General features: G+C 37.6%; 1 protein-coding gene across 3 annotated transcripts in view; it reads right to left on the bottom strand.

Moving 5' to 3' along the window:
- edc4 (enhancer of mRNA decapping 4) overlaps positions 1–21,709 on the bottom strand; it is a 112,363-nt gene that overhangs the window by 29,480 nt on the left and 61,174 nt on the right. For 2 of the 3 annotated variants that reach the window (XM_060838175.1, XM_060838177.1), the window contains exons 17-23: positions 19,405–19,558; positions 16,952–17,409; positions 12,634–12,735; positions 12,028–12,180; positions 8,681–8,714; positions 6,587–6,770; positions 1,309–1,464 (exon numbers count right to left, since the gene is read on the bottom strand). In XM_060838175.1, coding sequence (XP_060694158.1) covers positions 1,309–1,464; positions 6,587–6,770; positions 8,681–8,714; positions 12,028–12,180; positions 12,634–12,735; positions 16,952–17,409; positions 19,405–19,558 — 1,241 coding nt within the window. The remainder of the gene's footprint in view (positions 1–1,308; positions 1,465–6,586; positions 6,771–8,680; positions 8,715–12,027; positions 12,181–12,633; positions 12,736–16,951; positions 17,410–19,404; positions 19,559–21,709) is intronic. The other variant, XM_060838176.1, reaches the window with a different exon arrangement.

Here is a 21,709-nt window from a genome sequence, read left to right as displayed (position 1 = left end):
CCACAGGATCCTACCATTATGTTTATAAGTCCCGTGCTGATTTGCATCTCCAAAATGCAGAACCTCATATTTAGTTAAAATAAACTCCATCTGCAACTCCTTGACCCATTGGCCCATCTGATCAAGATCCCAATATACTCGGAGGTATGGTTCTTGGCTGTCCAATATAGCTCCAATTTTGGTGTCATCTGCAAACTTACTAACCATACATTCACATCCAAATCATTTATTAAAAAATGACAAAAAGCAGTGAACCTAGCACTGATCCGTGTGGCACACTATTAATCTCAGACCTCCGATCTGAAAATAACCTTCCATTACCATCCGCTGTCTTCTACGTTTAAGCCAGTTCTGTATCCAAATAGTTAGTTCTCTCTGTATCCCATGTGATCTAACCTTGCTAACCAGTCTACCATGAGGAACTTTGTCAAACTCCTTACTAAAAACAACACAGATCATATCCACTGCTCTGCCCTCTTGGTTACTTCTTCAAAAAAAACTCAGTCAAGTTAGTGAGACACAATTTCCCACGTATAAAGCCATGTTGACTATCCCTAATCAGTCTTTATCTTCCCAAATACATGTCAATCCTGTTGCTCAAGACTCTATCCAATAACTTGCCCACTATTGACATCAGGCTCAATGGTCTATAATTCACTGGTTTTCCCTAACACCTTTAGTGGCACCACATTAGCTAACCTCCAGTCTTCTGGCACCTAACATGTAGCTATCGATGATACAAATATCTCAGTAAAGGGGCCAGCAATCACTTCCCGAGCTTCCTGCAGAGTTCGAGGATACACCTAATCAGGTTCTGGGGATTTATTCACCTTTATGCATTTTAAGACATCCTGCACCACCACTTCTGTAATATGGATATTTTTCAACTAAAGAATCTGAATTTCCAACATCAGACTATTTTTACATGCGAATACATCCACATAAAGCGATGTCTATGTCAGAACTTTTTACAATTAATGCTGGACTCTCCAGCAAATGCTCACATCCTGTGAATGAATTTTTAAAAGTGAAATATAAATGAGGATCAGTGGTCGGCACAACATCGTGGGCTGTGAAGGGCCTGTTCTGTGCTGTACTGTTCTATGTTCTATTGGGCACGTTAACCCCTGCTAACATTAGAGCAACAGTCACAAGGACCTCAAAACTGAATTTGAGGGGTGAAATTTTTGTTTAATGTGTCTGACAAAATGCAGAATTGAAACACATTGAAATTGTGCAGAATTGTTTTTCTGGTAAGCAACTTTAATGCTTCAATAATCAGCAACGCTTCTCCAAGTCCTTACTCACATTGTGGTAAAGTTTTCTTCATCTCATCTCGAACAGTCTTCTCTATACGATTACTGATAGAATTTGCCAAATTTTGAGAGAGTTGGTGAGAAAGTTGTTCCTGAAACTGCCCATTTCTTTCATGCCCTTCTGCCAAGATCCTATCCATTCGTCTCTCTAGAGGGTTGTTAAGGCAAACCATTTCAAATCACACCTTGTTATTAGATGAAAATAAATCACTAATAGATTATCTTTTGTATCAAAATATTATCTCAACATCCAGACAGGTAACTGACATTCATTTGAAATTTAGTTTAAAATAAAAGCAATGGAGAAACAAATTTGTTGCATGTCAAAGATTGAAGTCCACAGTACAGGACCTTACTGATTCGAAAAAGTTGAAATCAAGAATAAGCAATTAAGGAAAAAAACAGCATCCAGGTAAAGAGCTGGGTTTTAAAAGATGCAAACTGAGAAACAGAGGAAGGCTAATGAAAATCAAGTATTTGAGAAATAATTAACTTTGGAAGATAAATGTCTGAAAGCACTGTAGTGGTCACTGAGCTCTAAAAAGACTTATATTGAGAAATGGAATCAAAAGATGCACCCAACTATGCTGCTTGAAAAACAGATATTAAAACAACTTTATGATCAAGGTATTCTGATTTGGAATACCAGGGGAAACAGTTTTTATATGAGAAAGTATGCAATTCCACCTTGAATTTATTCTGTACACTGTACACATAAATAATGAAATCTGCAAACAAACTTAAAATCATGAATAAATTAATAATGAACAGTGTTACCTCTGGCCATTTTTCTAACCGCCTTGAATCTGTGTCCTCCACCAGTGAAAACTTGTTCCTCCATTTATTCTAGCAAAACCCTTCATGATACTAAACACTTCTATCAACTTTCCTTTAAATCTTTCCTTCTGCAAGCAAAAGACATGCTTCTCCTGTCTCTCCTCTTAACAGACATGATCTCTTCTTTACGAAAGGTTTGACATTCTTCAGGTCTGATGCTCCAAACTGAAGCATAACCAGAGTTTTTAAAGATTTAAGGTAACTTCAATGCTTTGGGATCTTAAAAAAAGGACTTTTCTGAACAGCCTCCTTAACATGTCTGCCACTTCCAAAGATTTGTGCACTAATATCAAGTCTCTTTGTTCCTGCATCTCCACTTTAACATTGTATCATTTAGTCTGTACTGCTTCTCCTCAGTCTGCCCACTAATACATGTCACTTCCGTTTTCTACATTGAAATTCACGTCAAGTGTTTACCCATTTCACCAGTCTTTCTGCATATTCATGAGGCCTGTTACCATAGTCTTCACTTCTACAAGCTGAGCATCTTGTACAACCTTTGAAGTCATGCCCTATAACATAGTTCCAGATCATTAATGAATTAGTGAGTTTTGAGAAGATTTGTAGCTCAGGCTGAGCTGGACGGTTCATTTTCAGATGTTTTGTCACCATACTAGTTAACATCTTCAGTGAGCCTCCGGATGAAGCACTAGTGGTGTCACCCGCTTTCTATTTTTTGTGGTTGAGTTTCCTTGGAGTGGTGATGTCAATTCCTGTTGTGACTTCATTTCCTATGGTTATGTCATTTCCTGTTCTTTTTCTCAGGGGGTGGTAAATGAGGTCCAAGTCAATGTGTTTGTTGATAAGAGTTCCACTGGGAATGCCATGCTTCTAGGAATTCTTGTGCATGTCTCTACTAATGAGAACTCCTAGAAGCATGGCATTCCAACCAGAACTCTACCAACAAACACATTGACTTGGATTCCATTTACCACCCTGAGAAAAAGAACAGGAAATGACATCACTGCAGGAATTGGCATCACCATAAGAAATAGCATCACCAACCCAAGGAAACTCAAACACATAAATAGAAACCGGCTACACCACCTGTGCTTCATCCGGAGACTGACTGAAGATGTTACCTAGTATGGTGATGAAACGTCTGAAAATGAACCTTCCAGTTCAGCAAGCAAACCTACATCCAGATCATTAATGAATACTTAAAAAAAAATACTGATCCAAATACTGACCCCACTGGGAAACAACAACATATTATTTACTCCAGTACCAGAAGTAATCATCCACCAAAAGTACCTATTTTCCTTAGAAAATTTCATTTCAACATTGCCTCAGCGCCATCAATCATGGTAGCTTTAATTTTGTTTACAAGTCTATCGTGTCTGACTGTGTCCAAATACCTTTTGATATAAATACAAAATTAAATTAAAAATCTATCCTTCTCCATTACTTCAAACACGCAATCGATTTAGGCAAACACAATTTACCCAACTTGTTTTTAAGAAATTCATGCTGAGATTTATTTATTAGCTGATACTTTTCACACGTGCCAATTAATTTTGTCCCAAATTATATAGTTCTTAATAGCTCCCACCATCAAATTTAAACTGGTGGGTTTATAATTGCTAGGTTTATCCCTCTTACCTTATCTAAAGAGAAATATGATGAAGTAATCCCATTATTCTCTGAAACAACACAAACATCAAAGGAGGCCCAAGTTGCATCCTTACTTCCCTTAGCAATCTACAACATATCACATTTGGAATGAGTGACTTTCTACTTTGGGTCTGCAAATTTAAGTACCTTTGCTTCCTCTGTTTTTATTACACCCAATATCACTGTTGCCTTTATTTTTGCTAAGAATATTGATAGAATCTCCCTGTCTAGAGAAGTCAGGTGCAAAATACTTATCCATTACCTTAGCCTGCACTATACAGTCACAAGAAAATCCTTTTGGTTCTAACCAGTCAGACCCTTATTTTAATACATTTCCTACTTTTATAAAACACACTTGTGCTTCCTTTTATGTTAGCCACTAATCTATAATTAGTACTATTATAAACTTATTGTCTCAGGCAAACTTCCCTTGTCTGCTTAATGTTAATATTTATATCTTGAGTCATTCAGGCTACTTGAATGGCCTTTCATTCCCCTAGAGGGGAATGAGTCTACTCTGTAGATGATGCATCTCATCTTTGAAGGCACTCCATTAATGCTTTACTCCAATAAAGCTTTACCAGCAATTTTGGATTCCATCCCTTTTAACTCGAGCTAAGCTTTTCTTCACTTGAATATTTTCATGCCTTGCTTGACCCTTACTTGCCCTATTCCATAATTATTCAAAATCTTACGTCATGATTTCTGCTCCATAAATGTAAGCATGCTCCACTTAGCAAAGTGTGCCTTTTTTTCCCAAAAGGGCTTTATAGTTCAAGACTGTATGAGTCTCTTCTGAGAGCCAGTCCAATCCCGAAAAAACTGTGATCAGATGCGGGAAGTAAATTTCTGAGCATGCAATCTCAAATTGGACATTGGAAGGAGGCAAAATGGCCTGCGGTATGTCATGGATGTTAGGGTGCATAACATTATTTATTACTTGAAAGTCATTGATCTTTCCACTTAAATTGCTCATGAAATATAAAAGAGCACTGCTGACTCAAGGATAAACAAAGTGACATACTCGAATACACTCAACTTTAAAAAGAACCCATGGTTATGTCATTAGATATCATTTCATGTGAATTTCTAAGCAAGATGGATAGTGAAAACCATATTTGACATAACAGAAAATATCTTAAAAAATGCTGTCTTAAAACAAAATATCAATAATTGAAATATAAACTGTTGGTGTAGATATCGGTAATGGGGGAAATAATTGCACCACTGTAGTCTGTTGTCCTCAACACATATAATGTTAGCATATTAATCAATATATGAACATGCATGACATGATAGAAAGCAAGAGTAATGAATATAAGAAATATTAACTTTTTAAAAATTCATTCACTGGATATGGACATCACTGGCAGGAATAGCATTACTGGCGATCTCTACCTTTGAGAAAGCAGTGGTGACACCACTTCTCTAACATCTTATCTACATGTGGAGGTACTTCCAGAGTATCATTAGACATTTTCAAGATTTGGATGTTGTATGGAAGGAACAGCAATATCTTTCCAAATCAATAGGGTGCGCACCTTGCAGGGAAACCTCAAGGCAGTGTGCCTTTGCACCTGCTGACTGACTTTCTAGGTAATAGTAGCTACATGCTCATAGAGGAAACCTTGGGGAATTCCTGCAGTGCACCTTCTAAGAGGAATGCAATGCAACTACAACACATGGATAACAGTGGGTAAAAATATTTAAGATGAATGATTAAAAGATTGCTTCCCTTCCTTGGTGATACTGAACTTCTGGACAGTTGTTGGAGCTGTACTTGTCCAGATGTGATGCGAGTTTTCAGTCACACTAATGGCTTGTGGTAGTGGATAGCTGTGGGAAGTCAAGTAGTGAATCACTTGGCACAGAATTCCCAGCCTTTGATCTGCTCTTGAAGCCACATAAGTGTGTGGCTGGTTACTAAATTTCTACATACTGGTGACTTCCTGGAATTGATGTTGGGGATCAACAATGGGAGTTCTACTGAAGGAGAGATAACAGATTGTCTCATTACAGATGGCCGTTACATGATAGCTGTTTGACAGAAATATTATTTGCCACGTATCAGCACAAACACAAATGCTGTGGGCAAGAGTCCTTCATTAACTAAGGAGTTGCAAAAGGAATAAAACATTGCTCAACTTTCAGCAAACATCCCACTTTGGTCATACGAAAGAAAGTAGATGGGCCTCAGGGAACAACTGCATTAATGTCCTATAATTAAAAAAAGTGGTTTCCAACAATGACACCCACCCTCTTCAGTAACTGCAGCCAGTGAAGAGCTTTTCACATTATTCTCTGAGTGTATTAGGGCTCCTTGGTGTTGTAGTTAAATCCTCCTTGACATCAAAGTAGGCACTCTCAACTCAGCTCTTTAGTCTGTGAGATCAAACCTTTAATATGATTTGGAATCAGCATTCGTGGCAAAGAATTAAGCCTGTAAAAACCATAAATGGGGAATGTTTCTCTGAAAGCGATTGACGTACCACAATCAGGGGTGTTAGAAAATTCTGAATCCTGAGGGTTATCCTTTCACTGAATAGTCTAAAACTATGATTTGTTAACAGCTAACCCAGTTCTTGGGAGTATATAATTTTAATCAGTTTATTTGAGAGGACTCAATCAATTACTGTTGGCAATACACTGTTTTCGGTGGATGGAATCATGAAAACCTTTTATTACACTATGTCAAGGTATTTATCAAGTTATACATATGAATAACTGGAATGGTATCAAATGTGCTTACATTTTAAAATCCACTCTTTCAAAGAGAATAAAGATGATTTATTAAGCCAACAGGTCGGACAAAAGGATACGTTCTTGTTCTTGTTGTGTGACCATAATCCGTTCCACATGACCCATAATGGAGCCCTGCACTGCATCCATATGATCTGTCAGCCTCTGCATTAGCTCCAGTTGGCTCTGGCGCAATTCAGAGAGCTCCCTCTGTTGGCTCCGTAACAGAGACAGCAACTCTTCCTGGTCTGTGTTGAACTGCTGCTGACAAAATAAAATAAATCTAAAGAGGGGATTCATCATTGAAGAAAGGATTAAATTAGACATGGATTGCATTACGTGTTTTTCCTATAAATGAGATGCTGAAGTGCTCTTCTTCTGGTCCAACTATTTTGTACGAAGGCAGAGTTTAGTGGGAGTACATAAAGAACAATAATTAACCTTCCTCAAAGATTCTAGTGAGTAGCCATGCATATCAGGAAGTGAGCTATGAGTTGGTCTCAACCAGGGAAGCAGGGTGGCATTCCAGATGATCTAAAGACTCTTTTGTTAAGCAAGGAGAAAAAGTAGTTGGATCTCTATTTCTAGATTAGAATTTGTGCAAATTGGAGACATCAAGAATGATTCAGACCACATATGATTAATATCAAATTCACAGTGCTTAAATTTATTTAAAATTTAATGGCTTGGCCATACAGAACTTACAACATTGTTAAAAAGGAGACAAGATAAAGCTTTGAGGCAAGACGAAAAGCTTCAAATGCTTAACAACAACAGAAATTGCTGGAAAATCTCAGCAAGTCTGGCAACACTTGCAGAGAGAAAGCAAGGTTAACATTTCAGGTCCAGTGACCCTTCTTCAAGGTCACACGATGTGGAACATTAACTTTGCTTTCGCTTGACAGAAGTTGCCAGCCCTGCTGAGTTTTCCAACAATTTCAGTTTTCGTTTGATTTCCAGCACCTGCAGTTCTTTGGGTTTTTAGCATTTGCCTTCTTGTAGCAATGTTTAAAATGTGTAAAAAGGAGGTAAAGTAAGGTACTCTATTAGACTTTGCTTTGTTCCTGTATAGCAATATTTTGGTCTGCTCAGGTCATGTCACTCATCCATCCACCAAGCTGTACCACGTTGAAAAGCTCATCAGTGGAAGTACAGCAGAATGATGACATGTTAACTAATATACTGTAGATCTCATATTATCTAACTTCATTGGCCAATATGTAAAATTAGTTCTCCCTATTCAGAGAAAGCAAAAAGCCGATCCATCTTAAGATCTCTATTTTATAATCCAGCACAAACATAGGCTAAGCAATTTTTTAAAAATCACTATTGCACAATTTTTGATTAGTTACATTCTAGCGCCAGTTGCAAAATTTGGATTTATAATTAGTTTTGTACACTCTTATGAAAATAGTTAATTTACAAGGGAGCTCCAAAATTTGCAAGTGGTGCCAGAATGTAATTAATTGAAGGATGATTTTACTGAAATAATTAAGATATTGAAAGAATTTGTCAGGTTGAATGCTTCCCCTTGTGAGAGACATTACAACTATGGAACAAAATTTAAAAAGTGTCTCCCCATTTAAGACGGAGATAAGGAGATATTTGTTTCTCTAAGCATGACAAGTATTTGAAACTTTCTTCCCCAAGGAGCAATTGAGGCAAGACCATGTAATACTCATAACAAAGATATAGGTAGATTGACTAACAAAACAGTCAATGGTTGATGGGGTAGGCAAGAATGCAAAGTTAAGGTCTACACTTTGATCAGCTGTGATCTTGCTGAATGGCAAAGCAGAATAGATAGGCTGTTAACTTGTACACTCATACCAAGATTTATTATGATTTCAGTTTGAACTAAATATTGTTCAACCGTCAGGTGTAAATCCCCCATTCCTAAAAGCTGCCAAACTACATAAATTTTCATCAGATCAAGTGCACTTCTGAAATCTCAGCTCCTCCCACAGAGAAATTTGATAAAATCAGATTTAATAATTCCAAAGAGGTCAACAAATTCCTAATGCATAGCTGAAATCAATTGAATCCAACGATTTTAGCAATAAATTTACATTTTGTCCGTTTTGCTTATTTTAAGCTATTGAATATTCATTAAGTGCAAATTGAATACAATTAAATGGAAACAATACATAATTGAAATTTCTGCATATACTAACCTGTTGTTCTAACCGTGGGGATTGTGCTGTCTCCCTGAACAAAGCAAAAGAAATACAAGAATACATTACATTTAAAATTTATTTTCAAAACTTATTAGTTCAAATCAATAAATCCAAACCTGCTAATCAAAGGTTTAAGTGCGTGCGATTTTGAACAATCAACAAAAAGCCAACTTGATCCTATTCTCAACCAACACTCACACTCCGATCTATTTTACAACAGGATTCATGGATAGCAGCGAGGAAAGTAAAGCATTACACCAATTTAGTACCAAATCTGGACACTAGCTGAGGTTGGCTCCCAGAACAAAGAAACAACCTGGTGCATGTGACAGAGCTAGCTTGATTAAATGAGTCATCAAATGAAATATAAATTTTCTCTTTTTAACAAAAACAGGCCATGTAAATAATTAGGTAACATTAACATCTTGCTATTTTATTTAAAAGTCGAGCTTCCTAGAAAAGCACTGTAATGAATAGAAATGCTTAGCTGAGGGACATTCTGACCAAGAGATAATTAATATTTACATAGCAGTGCGTCCAAATTAAGCAGTGGAAAAGGCATTTATGACTGTTGGTAACATTTCTGATCCATTGATTCAGACTCAAAAAGTTGGGGTGGCACGATGGCTTAGTGCTTAGCACTGCTGTCTCACAGCACCAGGGACCCAGGTTCAACTCTACCCTCCGGCAACTCCCTGTATGGAGTTTTCAGATTCTCCTAATTGTGTGTGGGCTTCCTCCGATTTCCTCCCACAGTCCAAAGATGTACTGATTGGGTGTATCAGTCAAGCTAAAATGCCCATATTGTTCAGGGATGTGCAGGCAAGGTGCATTAGCCATGGGAAATTCAGGGATGGTGGGTCTGGGAAAATGCTCTTCAAATGGTCGGTGTGGACTCAGTGGACTGAAAGACCAGCTTCCACAAGGTAGGGGTTCTATGATTCAGTTGAAGTGCCCCACCACAAATGTGTGCACATAATTTAGGTTCACATTTTAGTGCAGAACTGAGGGTGTGCTGCACTATCTGAGCTTTCATCTTTCAGATTAAACACAGATTCATCTTTTATCTCAGGTGAATGCAAAAGATTCCATTACAACATTCAAGAACAACATGGGGCATACTTTCAGTGTCTTGATCAATATTTATCCTTCATCCAATGCCAGTAAACAGATTATATTTTATCTTTTTAAATGTGGGATCTTGACTTGCAAAGGGCTAGTCTGTTTTCCTGTCTTACAGTAGTGATCATCATTTGAAGTAAGTTATTGGGCACAAACATGAGTGAGTTCACTCTAAATTTCAGACAGTCAGTCTTTGATAGACAGAGGTATGCTTATCAATGCTGGAAGTAATGAAAGTAAATCTTCATAGTTCATGGTTGAAATTATTCATGTTGTTCTTTTGCCAATTTATTTGTGCATTATCAATACTGTGCACAGTCTCTATTTCACAATGACTGGAATGTCATGATTTAATTGCAAACCCACTATACTTAATCTACTTTGAAGAGCCATATCAGAGTTGTAATAGTAACTCTATTTGTATTTCTACAACTACTGCCTGATCTGCTAAGCTTAACCAGCATTTTCAGTGCTCACTTCAGATTTTCAGCATCTGCAGTATTTTGCTATTATTTAATGCTCCTTGATAAACCATAAATTGTGATTAATGTGATTTGTCATTAGAATACATTTTACATTTTGGACAATTACATTATGGGGCAGTTGGCATAAATCTGTTGGTTAACTTCTATAATAAATGTACAAAAAATTAAAGTAATGAAACCTAAATACATGCTTCAAATATCAGTCTAAATCATAACAGTCTATCCTATGATGTAAAATAGAAAATCTTGTCAATATATTTAGTACTTTACATAAAGTTGTCAAAAAGCACATCATATCTAAAATACACTTAATAGTCATGCTAACATTCTAATAGTTATTGCAATGTGGCAATAAATACAATTTACTGTTTACTTTTTCAAGTTGTGGAGATATTTGAACAGGTATACTTCACAGTCAATAATGTTTAATGTCCCATTACTTTTTATACAATATAATAACTGTGAACAACTCCAGAAATACAGAACAGCACAAAACAGGCCATTCACCCTAAAAGTTCTGTGTTAATGTTTATGCTTTACAAAATCCCACTTCCATCTGTATTTAAAATTCACATGATTTTCCAGGACGCAGTCTTAAGCGCTTGAAACACCCTTTAATTTTCTTGAATGGTGTACTTTCAGAGTCCAACTTGCAACAAACAACCTCACAATCAGGCAGCCAAAATACTAATTTCTTATCTTATTAAATTTTGCTTTGGGATTTGGTAGTCAATAATATGCATTATGAAAACATAAGAATGGTCAACTTATTTTAAAATAACAAAGTACGAACCACAGCAACAAGTTCATCTTCTGTTGCGTACAGTGGCATTTTCTTAAGACTCTTTTAATGGGACAGGGGCATTGCTAGTTAGGCCAGTATTTATTGCTCTCTTCTTGAACCACTGCAGTACTTCTGGTGCAGGTATACAATGATCCTTTTGGGGAATAAGTTTCTGGATTTTGATCCAGCAGCAGGGAAGAAACTACACTTTAATTTCAAGTCATATTGGATTGTTTTTCAGGTGTGGCTGGTTTCGAACAGCAGTGGTGGTATTCCCAGGCATCTGCTTTGCTTGTCCTCCTAGGCAATGGACGCCGCAGCTCTGGAAGGTGCTAGTAAAGATGCACCGATGGGTTCATCCATCAAACAATCCAGTCACACTCCTCTCTTGGGCCTTGGTGGCTACAAACTGTAGAATTTTCAGTCTTTTCTTTCAGCCACAGTATGTCAGAGTGCTTCCTCCCCCTGACCAACTTCCTTTCCACATCCAGGATGTTGATAGTGGGAAGGAACTAGAAGGCATAGGTTTAGGGTGAGAGGGGAAAGATATAAGAGACGTAAGGGACAACTTTTTCACAAAGAGGGTGGTACATGTATGGAATGAGCTGCCAGAGGAAGTGGTGGAGGCCAGTATAATTGTAACATTTAAAAGGCATCTGCATTGGTATATGGATAGGAAGGGTTTGGAGGGATATGGGCCGGGTGCTAGCAGGTGGGACTAGATTAGGTTCGGATATCTGGTCAGCATGGATGAGTTGGACCAAAGCGTCTGTTTCCATGCTGTATATCTCTATGACTCAAGGGCTCAGTTATGACAATACAATTGAATGTCAAATAAAGACGTTCATTGCCTCGCACTCATGTTAGGAATGTTACCTGCCAATTTATGAGCTTGACAGTTTTCTAGGTCTTGCTGCATACATTCGTCATTAGGCAAATAGAAAAATTCTTACCCATCGTCCTTTTTACTCTTTCTTCTCAGTTTGGGAGAAGATCGAGGCGATGTCTTTGATTTCCAATCTTTAACTGGAAGTCTATGAGAAGCTGACTTTGAACCAAAGCTACATGATGTGGAAGCAAGACTTGCTACTTCATCATCATGGTCACTGTAATAATAAAGAAAATGGAATATGAATTTCAAGGACATACACCATGTTTTATTATTCCTACTTCTCATTGTTTTATTTTAAAATCATAAGCACAACCATTCCATTTTAATAGCTATTCTATATCTGCTATTGGCAGTCCATAATATGATATGTCTTGAAGTAAGATGGATCGTACTTTTTCCACTGAAATTCTACTAAGTTAATTAAATTTCTATGAGCTTACTTCCTCACACCGCTATGTATTTAGTTTCCTGGTCAAGCAATAGCACTGCTCCTCTGTCCAAATTCTCTCTCCACTCCACCGCCACTGGTTATTAAAAGTGGCATGTTTAGTTGCCAAGTAGGTCTGAAACTTAAACTAGTTCTTTATGGACTACAAATGATGGATTTTATTCATTAAGTTAGGAGGTCACAATATTTTTACTGATTCCCAACATGGGTGTGCATTACCTCTGTTCAGCACTCGCATCCTGGCTATCATGCTGGTGCAACTGGTATGGATGCCTGTGAAAGGCCGAGTTCTTATGTTTCTCCTGCATATCTTCTCTGGAACTTGAAAGCAAAACAACAGTAAATAAACTTTTGCAACAGTCCATTTTAGCAATTAAAAGCAAAGAGTCTTCCAGAGACAACAGTTCAGATCATTCAACGAAATTACAGAATTCAGCTCATCCAAAATCTTAAACAACATGTAATTAATTCTGAACGTGCTTAATTAGTTTACTTTAACATTAGAACACACTCTTCAATCACACAATTTAATAGGTTTATTTTCTTTGAAGAAAATGTTTCTGTTGTGAAAGATTAGTTTAGATTTTGCACACATAAATCATGAACTGGATCAACACTGAAATGCATTTCTCCTAAATCCTTATGAAACAGAAGATGCTCTTTTATACCCTATTTGCAAAATATAGTATGCTGAAACTGAAAGTTTACTGTAAGACAAACCATGAAGTTAATTGTGGCAGAGGCTAAATTTCAGATTCTAACAACTTCCACATTTAATCCAACCATTGTCAATTACGATCAGCACACTAAGTTTATATCACGATGATGCGCATACACAAAAGCTAGATTTTTCTGCCTCTAAGATTTAAAAAAAAAATCACTGCACTTTATACCAAGCTAAAGGAGGTGAGTAAGAGGGTTGACTTCCCCCAAGGACCAATATATTTAGTTATTTCAAGATTGTGCGCTTTGGAATTATACTTACCCAGGCAGTGGACAATATTCCATCACACTTGTGACTTGTGCTTTGCAGATGATAGTCAAGCTCCAAGGAGACAGAGATAGGGCAGTACGGTGGCTCAGTGGGTAGCACTGCTGCCTCACAGTGCCAGAGACCAGGGTTCAATTCCCGCCTCGGGCAACTGTCTGTGTGGAGTTTGCACATTCTCCCCATGTCTGCGTGGGTTTCCTCCAGGTGCTCCGGTTTCCTCCCACAGTCCAAAAATGTGCAGGTTAGGTGAACTGGCCATGCTAAATTGCCCATAGTGTTAGGTGAAGGGGTAAATGTAGTAAAATGGGTCTGGGTGGGTTGCTCTTCAGAGGGTCAGTGTGGACTTGTTGGGCCAAAGGACCTGTTTCCAAACTAAGTAATCTAATCTAATCTATAAGCTTCTCACCACAGAATTCCTAGCCTTTGACCTGATCTTGCAGCAGTTGATTGTACAACATGGCTGGTACAACTTAGCTTCCGGTAAATGTAACCCCAGGATATTCATAAGAGAGTGAGCAACAGTAATGCCACTGAACATCTGGGGCAAGGACTAGATTCGCCCTTGTTGGAGATGGTCATGGAGTGGCACAAATGTTACTTGTCACTCAGCAGTCCAAGTCTGCATGTTGACCAGGTGTCACTGCTTACGGATATAGACTGCTCGGTATCTGAGGTGTAGTGAATGATGCCAAACATTATGCAATCATCAGGAAACATCACCACTTCTGACCTTACGATGAAGGGAAAGTCATTGATGAAGAAATTGAAAATGGTTGGGCCTTGGACACAATCCACAACAACTACTGCAGTGATATCCTGAGGCTGAGATGATTCAGAGAATCAGAGAATCCAAGAATCCTTCCAGTGCAGAAGGAGGCTGTTCAGCCCATGAAGTCCCTCTAACCCTCTGAAGAGCATCCCACACAGATCCAGACCCAGGTTGGCAACTTCTAACCAATCGAATGCCACAGGATCAATGGGGGGACCTCGATTATTTACAATCCTTATAAATGATTTGAATGATGCAATGAGCATATGGGTGCTACAAATGACAGATGACACAGAGATAGGTAAGAAAGTAAATTGTGAGCAGGACAGAGAGTTTACAAAGAGATTTAGATGGGTTAAGTGAGTGGATAAATAATTAGCAAGCAAGAAATATGGGATAATGCAAAATTAACGACTAAGTTAAGAACAGAAAAAACATTTTTGTTTAAATGGAGAAAGACTGCAGCACTCTGATATACAATAAGATCAATGTGTTCTGGTACATAAATCACACAAAGTTAGCATGCAGGTAAATGAAGTGATGAGGAAGGTAAATGAAACAAGGTTTCTAGCATAGGAAGTAGGGAAGCTTTGTTACAATTGTATAGGGTCCTGGTGAGACCACATCTGGAGTACATACACAATTTTGGTCTCCTTGTTTGAAAAATATGATACAGTAATAGCTTTGGAAGCAATATAGAACAGGTTCATTCATGACGTCCTGGCATGAAGGAACTGTCTTATGAGGAATGGTTGAACAGGTTGGATTGGAACTTTTCCATTGATGGGGTTTTTGTCCTGTGAAATTCTCTTCAATAAACAACAGTGGAGAGAGAATCAGTGAATATATTTCAGATGGAATCAAAGGGTAAAGCTGCAGAAAAGTTTAGGAAAAAGATCTTCAAGTGCAGGTTTAAAGGGCCAAAAAACCTGCTCTTAATTTATATGATCACATACACATGTCCATAAGACGTAGAAGAAAATATCAGGCCATTCAGCCCATCGAGTCTGCTCCGCTTTCAATCATGACTGATAAGTTTCTCCACCCCATTCTCTTACTTTCTACCCGTAATCATTGATCCCCTTGATACTCAAACCTATTTATCTCAGTCTTAAATATACTCATTACCTTCTGTGGAAAAGAATTTCATAGATTCACCATTGTCTGGCTGAAGAAGTTTCTCATTATCTCCGTTCTCAAAGGTCTTCCTTTTACTCTAAGACTGTGCACTTGGGTCCTACTCTTTCCTACCAATGGAAACTTCTTCCGAACATCTACTCTGTCCAGGCCTATCAGTATTCTGCACAATTCAATTGGATCCCCCTCATCCTTCGAAACTCCATTCAGCATTGACCCAGAGTCCTCAAACATTCCTCATATGTTAAGCTTTTCATTCCTGGTACCATTCTCACAAACCTCTTCTGAACATGCTCCAAGGCCAGTACATCCTTTCTGAGATACGAGGCCCAAAACTGCACACAATACTCCAAATGTTGTCTGACCAGAGCCTCACTGAACGTCAGAGATACATCAATGCTTTTACATTCAAGTACTCTCAAAATAAATATCATCATTGCATTTGCCTTCCTAACTACTGACTCAACCTGCAAGTTTACCTGGTGAGAATCCTGGACGAGAACTCCCAAGTCTCTTTGAAGTTCAGACTTCTGAATTTTCGCTCCATTTAGAAAATAATCCATGCCTTATTCTTCCTACCAAAGGGTATGACCTCACTTTCCCACGTTGTATTCCATCTGCCACTTCTTTGCCCATTCTCCTAACCTGCCCAAATCCTTCTGCAGCCCCTGCCCCCTCAATGCTAACTATCCCTCTACCTATCTTTAGGTCATCTGCAAACTTAGCCAGAATGCCCTCTGTTCCTTCATCTAGATCAATAATGTAGAATGTCATATTAACCTAGAAAATTCTTAACATTCACAAGCCTTTGAATGCAGCAATATCATACCCATAACTAGATTCCCAGCACAATTACACATCATAGCACAACCATCTCATCCAAGGTACAAATTTAATGAACCACTGCTATAATGCCTCCAATTTAAATATATTCTTCCTTAAATATGGGAATTAAACCTGCATAGTGTTCTCATGAAAGCCTTGTAACAACTGTTCTTTATTCCTGTACTTCAATCATTCTGCAATAAAGGCAAACATGCGATTTGCCTATCTAACTGTTTGCTACACCTGCATGCTAACTTTTTACATTCCTTGTCGAGCACGCCCAAGTCTCTCTGGACATGAGCATTTAGAAGTTTCAATCTCTCTATTCTTATGAGCAAAGTAAAGAATTTCATGTTTCACCACATAAGCAGCAAATATGAAGTCTTCCAGGTGAAATTTTATTTGCAGCTGAAGTTCATGCTCATCTCCTTTCAGAATTTATAAAGATACATATTGTTAATAATTTTTCCGTTACAGTGCTATGGGAAGGGGATCAAGGGGATGACATGTGCCTTATCTCAGATGACCATGTCCTAATCCAATCCAGTTTGCAAATAAACAAACTTTACAAAAATCCATAAGCCAACAGTTGCCTCTTAGATGTTACAAAACTGGACTTGCAGAGACCCAACAAAAAAATTATTTTTCAAGTCGCATCCAAGAAACGTTACACAGCATAAAACATCAAAACAGCACAACAGCAGAAGAAAGTGAAGCTGAAGAACAAATCTCAATGCAAACTTGATCAGATGACTTATTTTAAATAGCTAACACATTAATTGATTTACACGTGAAACAAAAATATTTGATCATACCTCTCATTGATGCTATTACGAGTTTCACGGGTAATGTCAGGTGCTGCTGGCCAAGGTTGGCTAACAACATTGTCTGCTGCTGTATTCTCTTGAGATAAAACAGTTTCTAAGAGTGACGGAGTACTCAGCCGCTCCACCTCCACCTGAGGCATATCTAGAGAGTGATGACTATGTTCTGAGTTAGGTCTACTTCTTGGGGATAACAGATGCAGTGCAGAGGCAGCTGAAGCCATGCTGTCCATATGATGGGTAGGTTCCAGGACTTCAGTGGGTAGTACAGAGCTTGAAAATGCACGCTGGAGGGTTTCTGAGGCAATTTCAGGAATGTCCTGCGACAATGCTGTGGAGGCTGAGGAGATGACATCAGGAGAACGTTCCCGCGTTGGGGAACTCTGAGGCACACAAAGAGGATCCACAGACTGAAGCTCCAAAGGAAGCGAAGAGTTAGCACCAACAACCTTACAGAGGGGGTAAAATATCAGTTATATTCAAATTAAGTATGAGAAGACATCGAATCTTACTTTAGTGTGATCAGCTCTACTTAAACAGACTGAATTCAGCTGTGGAACCCTGTTTGTAGCCAAGCTGCAAATTTAAACCCTACCACAAAACCTCAACACAAGTTATTTCTGTGCTGTACACAAAGGAGTGCAGCACTATTAAGAGACATCATCCTTCAGATACTATATTAAAATGAGTGATCATGTCAATTCAAATGAACAATTATATGGTATTGTTCATTGATCAAGGAATGCTTTCCAGTATCCAAGATAATATTTTTCTTCAACTAATGCCTGGCTGGCTGCCAACGTTTCCTGCACAAATCAATATATTTCTAAGTAGTTCACTATATTTGAAGAGCTGGGAAACTCAAGACACGAGGTAAAATGATCTAGATTTTGATCAGTCGTGAATGGTCAGCGTAAGCTGCTGACTTCAAAGAACGGTGCTCACAATTATTTAGCAGGCTGTGTGGCATGGTGTTCTAGTAGAGAAAGTTAACTGTGTAATGTCAGATTCCTGGCATCTTGGAACAGTAAAGGCATTATGCAAGCTGAGCATCTAGTCAGGTTCACAAATTTTCATAGATAGCAAACTAGAAAGTAATAAACACCAGTTAACCTCCACTTTTTAAACCTTTAGTTTCTAAAAGGTTAAGAGATAAACATGGAATTTATGATGCTGTTGAAATCTTAAACAAAAAAAAACACTGTACAGAATTATCATAAAGTGAAAATAATAAATCACTTGGCTTCTAAATAAATTCTTCAGGATTAGATAGATTGTGTAAGTTTTTGCACAACCTAAGATTTAGATTTTTCAATTTTTACATGAAGAATGGTGCATAAAAAGTTGCAGTCCATATTCCATCAGCTGCCAAATCTACAAAAGATGGACAGGCCATGGTAAATGCGGGGTCATGGGAAAACAGTAGGGGGCTGAGTCTGGGTGGGATGCTCTTTGTAGAACTGGCACAGACCAGAATGCCTCTTTCCATGCTGTAGGGATTACTATATGATATATACATCAGTGTATCCCCTATGCAGCAACAAGGCATTATTGCTAGAAACATCAAGATTTCCACATTTAATTCTGTACTTGGGGACAAGAAAAGTTAGTCAGTTTTATACAATAATGACAGCAAAGATTGACATCTGTGCCATCAGTAAAATACCAAAGTATAGTTATAGATATCTTTTCTTCTTGTACAGGATGAAGTAGACAAGGAGTTGTTCCACACAAGCACCATCTAGAAAGCTAGTACCAAAATGTTGAGAGATTACCACAAAGAAAAACATAACATCAAGAATTTGCAGAACAGCATGCATTTATAGCGATGCAACAGGGGATTTTAGGTGAAGTGACTAAAAGTCAAGGCAGAAGACTTAAAGGACAATTTGAATGCAGATGGGAAAAGTAAGAAAAACTAACATTTAGACAGGAAATTCCTGTGTTTAGGCTTTTATGGCTGATCACTGAGCTGTCAATAAAGGAGCAAAAGGAATAGGTTGGCCAGAATTACTGAAAAACAGAATATCCTGAGGAATTTTGACTACAGATATAGTGATGGGTGTAAATTACAAGGTGACCATTTTTGTCCACACTGCCCTTTTAGCTTAACGGTTATTGATATTTCAGTCCATTAAGTCAACCACCTTAACATTTGCTTCTAATGGCATTATGCATCAACAGAAACATATTGCTAACTCCATGGAAGCTACTTTGATAATGCAAAATTTTACTTGGCATTTTTATGTTCTAAAATTCTCTATGTATATACTTTCTTACCTTTATACTCTTGACACTAGTATCAGTATAGCAGTTTGAGTTCCAAACTATGCTGTACAATATTCACACTCCCCACCCCATTAGCCAACAAAATGTTTTACTTCTATGAAGATCAATACATGACAACACTTTTTAAACAGAAAGATTTGCTGTAGTGAGCATACCTGGAGAGGTTTTGTAGATAGCTGCTCAGAGAGCCCTGGAATAAGTTGCACAGAGTTGTTTCTGGGACTAGCTTGGACAGTATTACTTGTGTTATTACTGAGATTGACATTTTCCAATGTGACCTTTGGGCTTAGACACAAGTCTTCAGCAGGTCTAAAACAAAAATGTATAAAGAGCTAAATTAATATACAGTTTCTGGAGTATGAAAGCCTAACTGCCAAAGCAAATTCCAGAAATAATAACATATTTCAAATCATTTATAGTACAATGTACAAATTTTAAAATATGCACAATTATAAAATCTTGGCGATACCAGACATCCACCAATGCCTTCCAATTTTTGGTAAGTTTGGTTCCAAAAGAAAAAACTTCTGAGAATTACAACTTCTAGTGAAACTATAAATTTCTTTGTTAAATACAAATGTAAATTAAGAAAAGTAACAGCATGAAAAAAATCTTAATTCCACTGCTCCTGAAATAATTCAGATGCCCAAATTTAACTGCCAGTGCAGAAAATATAGTGCTCACTGTTGACCTCGAAGAATACTACACACAAAGGTATCTAAGACAAATCTGCAAAATTTGTTAATTTCCTAGTATGTTAGCAATTGGATTTGGGAAATCACTGGTATCTAGCCAGAGTGACACTGTCAAGTAAGCTAAGCTACTAATCACATTGCAGAATTCTCTCAAACAGTAAACAAACAAGTAACAAACAAATGTCCTGTATGTTTTTAACTTTTCAGAGTGGATTTAAGGTAAAGCTAAATTATCAATGGGAAAAATTTTGAAAACATATACAATCATCACAAAGATGAAATTCAACTTTGCACAGATATTTATTGCTTTATGTTGCCAGTTAACGGCGTTTTGTTTTGAATATAAATGTACTTTTATGGCCCGTTACTTCAAATTACATCGTAACAACTGTGTTAACATGGTCGTGTGTCATCATGTGCCAGAGTCATATGATGTCAGAAAAACTTAAGATCAGAGGTATTTTTGTTGTCAAGGACACAGGGCTTGCTTCCAACACTTTGATCTTGCCTTTAGGGGCTGAGATCAGTTTTCAAGTGCTCCATTCCCTTGGCTTGTGTTCTAAACTGGCAAGAAACATCTCCATCTCATGGTTGGCATTAGTTGGTGCAGTAGTACTGAGACTCAGCTCTCTGCAGCAATCAACTTCTGCCAGTATATACAGCCTGATCAATCTAAAAATATAGATGAGTGAAATCTTTCTTAAAAATACTGTATGTTGCACTGTATTTCTTAGATAATTAGTAATGTGTTTTAATTTGCAAGTGCTGCACATGAACAATGCAGAATTTCAACTTGCACATTTGTTTTTTCCTAGCAAGCAAATAGCCAAGGAACCTAACTTCAGCTTTAACACCAATTCCAATGGGTATCCATGATTGACGGAAGTCATGAGAACAGAACGAGAACTTGAAGTCTGGACTGGTCTATGCAAAATTTGCTTTTCAGGGCCAGGGTCTCTCACTGAGCAAGGCATGACATTTTTCAACTATTTGGAGTTAGTATTTATTCTCAATTTACAAACTGAGAATACAAAAGTAACAACTTATTGAAAGATTGTACAGCATTTAACTTTGAACAGTAGATCCAAACAATACTGCTTCTAAACCGTGAAGAGCCATTGCATATCAAACACCACCATTAGAGTGCATGTGTGTATCACCATATAGCAATCTTAAAGGAATCATGCCATGCAAATATACCACACAAAAGAATCTGAGAAAACACTTTCGATCTGAATGCAGCACAAATTGTGAATATAATTTATGAGCAAATGTAAACGCAAACATTCATTTTTGATGCTTTATGTATTCAAGTATCTTGAAGTCGCCCTCTAAAAATGGAAACTATGATAAAGAACTGCAGCACTTGTTAAGAGATTTAACTGCACAAGTCAAGTTTGTAAGGTAAAAATTCTTTTCTCCAACCGATCTGAAAATATTATTCCCCTCTAGAAAACAACCGATGAATATTTTTCACCAATGTCTCAAGGAGATCTCGAAATACACTTTTAAATTATTTCAGTGCACCCTTCTTTCTAGTCTGCACAGAATCCCTTGACTCTACATATTGTAATCAACGACTGGAAATTTAAAAGTACTGATTACATCTTGACTACCCTAAATAAGCAGCAAACTTTAGGAACCATGATGTGCATATTTTTGCAATCAGTGATGTGATATACTTGTATATTGGGGAGATGGTTGCATACTGTAAATTCACTGGATTACTAATCCAGAAGCTCAGGCTAATATGTTGGGAATATGG

This window comes from Hemiscyllium ocellatum, chromosome 17 (assembly GCF_020745735.1).
Source record: "Hemiscyllium ocellatum isolate sHemOce1 chromosome 17, sHemOce1.pat.X.cur, whole genome shotgun sequence".
Classification (NCBI taxonomy): Eukaryota; Metazoa; Chordata; class Chondrichthyes; order Orectolobiformes; family Hemiscylliidae; genus Hemiscyllium; species Hemiscyllium ocellatum.
This window is presented reverse-complemented; position numbering and strand designations above follow the sequence as displayed.